This window comes from Elephantulus edwardii, unplaced genomic scaffold, assembly GCF_000299155.1.
Source record: "Elephantulus edwardii isolate Elephantulus edwardi_28Jun2011 unplaced genomic scaffold, EleEdw1.0 scaffold00379, whole genome shotgun sequence".
Lineage (NCBI taxonomy): Eukaryota > Metazoa > Chordata > Mammalia > Macroscelidea > Macroscelididae > Elephantulus > Elephantulus edwardii.
In genome coordinates this window covers 24,081-32,561 of record NW_006400129.1, presented here as the reverse complement: position 1 = coordinate 32,561, position 8,481 = coordinate 24,081, and the positions used below count along the sequence as shown (strand labels likewise).

At 45.2% G+C, this 8,481-nt stretch overlaps 1 protein-coding gene and 2 pseudogenes across 1 annotated transcript in view; 2 read left to right on the top strand and 1 right to left on the bottom strand.

The window, feature by feature from the left end:
* Positions 1-915, bottom strand: part of CDC14B (cell division cycle 14B) — a 106,431-nt gene extending 105,516 nt beyond the window's left edge. The window contains exon 1 of the mRNA XM_006902196.1: positions 801-915. Within this exon, the coding sequence (XP_006902258.1) occupies positions 801-915 (115 nt within the window). The remainder of the gene's footprint in view (positions 1-800) is intronic.
* On the top strand, positions 914-1,486 carry LOC102863641 (annotated as a pseudogene).
* Positions 1,487-2,425: 939 nt separating this feature from the next.
* On the top strand, positions 2,426-8,279 carry LOC102866465 (annotated as a pseudogene).
* The last annotated feature ends 202 nt before the right edge of the window (positions 8,280-8,481 follow it).

Genomic DNA, 8,481 nt, shown 5'->3' with positions numbered 1-8,481 from the left:
AGAAGGAGAGTGGATGCTTTTGAGCTGTGGTGCTGGAGAAGAGTACTGAATGTACCATGGACTGCCACGAAAACAAACAGATTCGTTTTGGAGAGGATTAAACCAAGCTCCTCCTTGGAGGCAAGGATTCTGGGACTTCGTCTGCCATACTTTGGACACGTTGCCAGGAGGGACGAGTCCTTGGAGAGGGACATCATGCTTGGGTGGGTGGAGGGACAGCGCAGGAGGGGAAGACCCTCTATGAGATGGATTGATGCGGTGACTGGGGTAATCGGGATGGGTGTGTCAGAGGCAGTGCGGTTGGCGCAGGATAGAGCAGGGTTTAGGGCTCTTGTGCATAGGGTCGCTATGAGTCGAAAACGACTCGACGGCACATAACAACAACAACAACAACAGAATATGATTGGGTTATAAAAGAAATAAGGAATGAAATGAAAAAGTTCCTAGAAATGATAATGAAAATACAACTTACCAAACCTCTGGGACAAAGCTAAGGTAGTTCTCAGGGGGAAGTTTATAGCAATAGGAACACACATGAAAAAGGAAGATAGAATCATCAATGATCTAACTCAACATCTTCAGCAAATAGAAAAACATCAACAGTCTAATCTAGAGCCTACAGAAGATATGAAATTCTAAGGACAAGAGCTGAAATCAGTAAGATAGAAAACAGAAACACAGATGAAACCATCAAAAAGACCAGGAGCTAGTTTTTTGAAAGGGTCAATAAAATTGACAAACCCCTGGCAAATTTAACAAAAGGGGGGAAAAAGACACAGATATCTCGATTAAGAAATTACAGAGGTCAGAAGTGACAGGCGGGCGAGTGGGGCTCGCGACGTTCATCACTTGTGCGGGAGGGAGCGGAGGCCGCGCGGTCGAATCCTCCAGCATTGCAGAGCAAGCAGTGAGCATGGCGGAGCAGAAGCCCACCGCAGAGCAGCTGGCCCAGATTGCAGCCGAGAATGAGGAGGACGAGCACTCAGTCAACTACAAGCACAGAAGAGCATCCAGGAGATCCAGGAGCTGGACAAGGACGACGAGAGCCTGCGCAAGTACAAGGAGGCCCTGCTGGGCCGCGTGGCCGTCTCTGCTGACCCCAATGTCCCTAATGTTGTTGTGACTCGCTTGACCCTGGTGTGCAGCAGTGCCCCTGGTCAGCTTCAAGAAGCAGTCGTTTGTGCTGAAGGAGGCCGTCGAGTACAGGATAAAGATCTCCTTCCGGGTGAAGATAGAGATCGTGTCCGGCATGAAGTACATCCAGCATACCTACCGGAAGGGTGTCAAGATTGGCAAGACCGAGTACATGGTGGGCAGCTACGGACCTCGGGCCTCGGAGTATGAGTTCCTGACACCCATAGAGGAAGCACCCAAGGGCATGCTGGCCAGGGGCAGCTACAACAAGTCCTGCTTCACTGACGACGACAAGACGGACCATATGTCCTGGGAGTGGAACCTCACCATCAAAAAGGAGTGGAAGGACTGAGTCCGGGTGGGAGGGATTGACAGACGTGCCCCCCATTCCTCCCACCCCCAGACCAAAGTGCTGACAGGTTCCCCTCCCGGCTTCCCAGCCTGTCCTCCCCTCCCTCTGCAGGCCCTGGCCCTGGGCCTCCCCGCTGGGCATCCCCAACCTCTGCAGGCTCCAGCCCGGCCTCCCTGCCAGGCCTCCTCGCGCACCATCCGTTCCCTCCACAGGCCCTGGCCTCGGCCTCCCCATCAGGCCATTCTGGCCTTGGCCTCCCCGTTGGGCCTCCCCGGCCTCTGCAGGCCCCAGCCTCTCTTCAGGCCCCGGCCCCGCTGTGGTCTCCGTGGTCAGTGTCTTGTTGCTGCTTTTGCCTGAGCTGTCCCCAGATTCCCGCCAGCTTCCAGGCCAGAGAGGGGTACAGCTCGGGGGATCCTGCTGCTGGCCCCGCCTGTCCCCTGGCCTTGGGCCTGCCAGTCACCGTGTAACCATGATGCCTTAACATGTGGAGTGTGTGCGGGGCCTTTGCCAACCTCACCCCGGTGTCTGCATGAGCATGTCCCTGTCCTGTTTGTGACCTCGATGCCTAGAGGTGTCAGGTGCTGCTCTCCGCCTGTCAGGGCTGCGGGGACGGCTCCGTGGGTCGGGGAGCCAACTTGCCAAAACTTGGGTCTCCCAGGAGGGCTGGTGGCCTCTCCTTGACCACCCCTCGTGCTCACCCACTGCACCACAGAGCCCTTGGACAAAGCCGCGGCCTCGCCTTACCTGGCCCATCTGGCCTGGCCAGAGCCGTGTGCCTGGCTGTCAGTATTTATTGCCTCCATTTGTGTCATCCGCTGGGCTCGCCCCAGCCTGCCCTCTGCCGCCTCCATCCTGCTCTCAGCCAGGACAGACAGGGACCAAGCACTGGAGTTGGGAGCCGTCTCCTGTGCCCCCCATCCCCTGCCCGGTTGTGGTGTTATGTCTGCTGGGCCCTTAGCCTCTGAGACCACAGTGGGCCCCTCCCTGCTTCCCTCTCTGACTGGGAATAAATTCCCCCAAAGGAAAAAAAGACATTACAGAGGTGACATTACAACAGAATCAGAGAAAATAAAATCGATAATACCAGAATACTATGACAAGCTATACTCTAAAAAATTCGAAAATCTAGAGAAAATGGACAAATTCCTTGAAAAGCATCCCCTGCCCAGACTGACAAGGACACATATTGAATGCTTGAACAGACCTATCACAAGAGAAGAAATTGAAAAGGTTATAAAAAGATTTCCTCAAAAGAAAAGTCCTAGACCGCATGGCTTCACAGCTAAATTCTACCAAAGATTTAGAAAGGATTTAGCACCTACCTATTCTATTTATTTGTAAAAAAATGAAAAAGGAACACTTCCAGAGTCATTCTATGAAGCAAACATAAGCCTAATACCAAAACCAGGCAAAGATATCACCAAGAAAGAAAACTACAGACCAATATCTCTCATAAGTATAGATTAAATAATCCGTAACATAATCTTAGCAAATAGAATCCAAAAAGCACATAAAAAAATAATTCACCATGACCAAGTAGGATTCATAACAGGTATGTTATGAATTCATAACAAGGATGTTTTAACATAAGAAAAACAATAAATGTAATTCATTATATTAACAAAGTAAATAACAAGAACCATATGATCTTAGGAATTGATGCAGAAAAGGCATTTGACAAAAATCCAAAACCGGTTCCTGATAAAGACACTCAGCAAAATTGGAATAGAAGGGAATTTTCTCAAAATAGTGAAAAGTATATATGCAAAACAAGAATCAACATCATTCTCAATAGAGAAAGACTAAAACCATTTTCCTTGCAAAAAGGGACCAGATAAGGATGTTCACTGTCATCATTTCTTTTCAATATTATATTGGAAGTGCTTTCTAGGGCAATATGACAAGAGAAGAAAATAACATGAATCCAGACTGACAGAGATGGTTAAGCTGTTGCTATATGCATTTGTTGCTTCTGTGAGGTATGTGGCTGTTTAAATTACCCCCCTTTTATTAAGACTCCTGGGCACACCTTTTCTTTAAGATGGGATGAGACACCAGGTTGTGCAAAATGAAGTGAAACTTCTAGAGCAACCCCAGACTAAAAAATTTGGGATCCTAAACCTAATCACACCCAAGCAGGAGCTGCTACTTCTGGACAAGGCATTACACCAGGCCATGCTACACCAGGCCATGGAGGCTTAACTTTTAGTGCCCGCAAAACCCCCCAAAACAGAGAGAGAGATAGATACTCCTGGCCATGGAAGTGGATGGGCTGAGACTCCTCAAACAGATTGAAGTAGAGATTCAATTGGTGAAACATCAACTCCAAGAGCCAGAAAAAGAAAGTCATGTTGGGATGAAATACCAGCTAGTCAGATGGGTGGAAGCACTCTTGTTCTGATCCCTGGAAAAACACCAATTGGCACACCACCCATGAACATAGCTACCCCTACTCCAAGTCACATAATAATGAGCATGACTCCTGAACAGCTTCAGGTGTGCAGATGGGAGAGAGAAATTGATGAGAGAAATCATCTACTTTCTGATTAAAAACCAGATGCTGTATTCCCAGAAGGCTATAAGATACTCACTCACTCCTTCCTCCAACAGGTTATGTTCCTATTCGAACTCCAGCTTGGAAGCTGACAGCAACTCCAATGCCTTTGGGTGGTATGACTGGTTTCCATATGCAAACTGAAGATAGAACTATGAAAAGTGTTCATGTCCAACCATCTGGAAATCTTCCATTTTTAAAACAGGATGATATTCAGTACTTTGATAAATGATTGATTGATATTGATGAGTCAACACTTAGTCCAGAAGAGCAAAAAGAGAGAAAAATAATGAAGTTGCTTTTAAAAATAAAGAATGGAACACCTCCAATGAGAAATGCTGCCTTGCACCAGATCACTGACAAAGCTCGTGAATTTGGAGCTGGTCCTTTGTTTAATAAAATTCTTCTTCTGAAGTCTCCTACACTAGAGGATCAAGAGCGTCATTTACTTATGAAGTTATTGATAGAATATTATACAAACTTGACAACTTGTTTTGACCATATGTACATAAGATCCCTGTGGTTACTGAATCACTGTTCATTGATGAAGATTACTATGCATGAGTGGAGGGCCGAGAGATCATTTCTAATTTGGCAAAGGCTGCTTCTCTGGCTACTATGCTCTCTACCATGAGACCTAATATTGATAACATGGATGAATATGTCCGTAATACAACAGCTAGAGCTTTTACTATGTAGCATCTGCTTTAAGCATTCTTTCTTTATTACCCTTCTTAAAAGCTGTATGTAAGAGCAAGAAATACCAGCAAGAAGACGCATTGGAATTAAAATTGTGCAGCAGATAGCTATTATTATGGGCTGTGCCATCTTGCCACATCTCAGAAGTCCAGTTGAAATTATTGAACATGGTCTTGTGGATGAACAATAGAAAGTTCATGACCATCAGAAGCAGCAACTCCTTATGGTATCAAATCTTTTGGTTCTGTGCTAAAGCTTCTGTGGAAAGGTATCTGTCAGCACAGAGGAAAGGTTCTGGCTGTTTTTTTAAAAACTATTTGCTATCTTATTCCTCTCATGGATGCAGAATATGTCAACTACTATAAAAGAGAAGTGATGTTAATCCTTATTTGAGAATTCCAACTGCCTGAAGAAGAAATGTGCTAAATGTGGTAAAGCAGCGTTCTGGAACAGATGGTGTGGGAAATAAACTACATTAAAACAGAGATTCTTCTCTCTTTTTCAAAGATTTTTGGCAACACCAAATGGCGTTGGATAGAAGAAATTACTGACAGTTAGTTGATACTACTGTGGAGTTGGTGAACAATGTAGGTGCAGTAGATATATCTAGGATCGTGGATGATTTGAAAGATGAAGCTGAACAATATAGAAAAATGGTGATGGAGACAATTGAGAAAATCATGGGTAATTTAGGAGCAGCAGATACTGATCATAAACTTGAGGAGCAACTGATTGATGGTATTCTTTATGCTTTCCAAGAACAGACTACAGAGGACTCAGTAATGTTGAATGGCTTTGGTACTGTGGTTAATGCTCTTGACAAGCCTCAGATCTGTGGTACAGTTTTGGGGCATTCAAATAACAAATCAACCAAAGTAAAGCAACAGGCAGCTGACTTGATCTTGCAAACTGCTGTTGTCATGAAGACTTGTCAAGAGGAAAAATTGATGGGGCACTTGAGTGTTGTTTTGTATGAGTATTTGGGTGAAGAGTACTCTGAAGTATTGGGCAGCATCCTTGGAGCACTGAAGGCAAATGTAATGGGTATGCATAAGATGACCCCACCAATTAAAGAGCTTATCCTGATCTTAAAGAACAGGCATGAAAAAGTACAAGAAAATTGTATTGAACTTTTTGGACATATTGCTGATAGGGGAGCAGAATATGTGTCTGCAAGAGAATGGACAAGGATTTGCTTTGAACTTTTAGAACTCTTGAAAGCTCACAAGAAGGCTATTTGTAGAGCCACGGTGAATAAATTTGGTTATATTGCAAAGGCTATTGGCCCTCATGATGTATTTGCTACACTTCTAAACAACCTCAAAGTTCAAGAAAGACAGAACAGAGTTTGTACCACCGTGGCAATAGCTATTATTGCAGAAACATGTTCACCCTTTACAGTACTTCCTGCCTTAATGAATGGCTACAGAGTTCCTGAACTGAATGTTCAAAATGGAGTGTCAAAATATCTTTCCTTCTTGTTTGAATAAATTAGTGAAATGGGGGGGGGAAAGAGTTAATAGGCCAATTTAGTAGAGTGGCAGCATATAAGATCAATATAAAAAAAAAAACAACAATAAAATTCCTCTACAGTAAAGGACTGCAGCCTTGAATATGGATTGAGACTCAATGTCAAGAAGACAAAGATTCTCACCACTGGACCAGTTGGCGGCATCAGGATGGATGGTGAAGAGATTGAGATTGTTCACAGCTTTAGTTTGCTTGGCTCCACAGTCAACACTCTTGGCACCAGTAGCCAGGAAATTAAAAGGCGTATTACCATGGGAAAGTCTGCTGTTAGGGACCTCTCCAAAGCACTGAAGAGCAATGGTGTCTCTCTAGACACTAAGGTGCGTCTGATACAGGCCATGGTCTTCGCAATCACTTATTATGCATCAGAGAGTTGGACAATGACCAAGGAGGATACAAGGAGAATTGATGCTTTTGAGCTGCAGTGCTGGAGAAGAGTATTGAGAGTACCATGGACTGCTAGGAAAACAAACAGATTCATCCTGGAAAGGGTTAAACCAGCTTGCTCCTTGGAGGCAAGGATTCTGAGGCTCCGTCTAACATACTTTGGCCATGTTGTGAGGAGAGACCGGTCCTTGGAGAAGGACATCATGCTTGGGAGGGTGGAGGGACAGCGCAGGAGAGGAAGGCCCTCTATGATGTGGATTGATTCAGTGACTGGGGTAATCGGAATGAGTGTGTCAGAGACAGTGCGATTGGCACAGGACAGAGCAGAGTTTAGAGCTGTTGTACATAGGGTCGCAAGCGACTTGATGACACATAACAACAACAACAGTAACAAAGAGAACTCAGAGAAGGAAATCAAGAAAGCAATACTATTTACAATAGCTAACCACAAACTGAGATACTTGAAAGTGAACCTAACTAAAAATACAAAAGACCTATACAAAGAAAAACACAGAGCATTTCTGCAAGACACAATCAAAGACCTAAAGAAATAGAAAAATGTGTCCTTTTCAAGGATAGGAAGATTCAATATGATGAAAATTACAATCCTACCAAAAGGAATCAATCGACATGTTCAATGCAATCCCAATCCCGATACCAAATTCATTTTTTCAAGGAGACCGAAATTTATTTATCAAATTTATTTGGAAAGGCAAGAGACCCCGAATAAGAAAAACACTTCTGAGAAACAAAAATGAGGTTGGAGGCATAGCACTCCCTAACCTCAAAACTTACTACACAGCAGGAGTAACCAAAACAGCATGGTACTGGTGTAATGACAGGCACAAAGACCAATAGAACAGAATTGAGAACCCAGAAATAGACCCAGCTATCTGTGGTCAACTGATATTTGACAAGGAAATCAAAGCTATCAAATGGGGAAATGATAACCTCTTCAATAAATGGTGCTGGTGAAACTGGACCTCCACCTGCAGAAAGCTCAAACACGATCCACATCTCACACCATAGAGACCTGGGAGTAAAGGCCAAAACCATAACATTTATAAGAGAGAAACTGGGACCAGGCTTAGAAGCCCTAGTCCAAGGCATAAAGAGACTGCCAAATACCACCAGAAATGCATAATCTAAAAAGGATAAAATTGATGTGTGGGACCTTCTAAAGATTAAACTTTGTGCACTTAAAAAACTTTTTTAAACAGGGTGAAAAGAAAACCTATAGACCGGGAACAAATATTTGGTAATACTATCTCAGACAAGAGTCTTGTAACAAAAGTTTACAGAAGAGCACCCAGAAGCCAGCGCAGGCAGAAGCCAACGCAGGTGGAAGCCAACGCAGGCAGCTCAGCTGGAACCGGCAGCTGGAACCCAGTGCAGCCAGAACCCAGCGCAGCCAGTGAGCTGGAATTTGAACCACATACAGAACAACTGAATCCCAGCCAAAAGACACCAACCAAGCCACTGTGGAACCCACCCAACAGGAGCAAGGAGGGAGCAACCACCTACCACCATGTGGCTCCCGAGGAGCAACTGACTACCCCCAGCTTCTATGAGACCTTGGAGAAGCAACCACCTGCCGGCCACAGCAGAAACCCAGAGGAGTGACCACCCCCAAACACTGTGTGACCCCAGAGGACTGACTGCCTGCCACTGCGTGACCCCCCTACAGCGGACCTGTGGCCCCACCACGCAGGGTGCAACTGCATAAACACCCAGCAGCACCCAAGCCCTGCCCCCTGCCTCCTGATGGTAGTGTCCCAGTCCTGTGCTCTGAGGCCCCCCACCCCATCTTGCAGCTCCACAACCA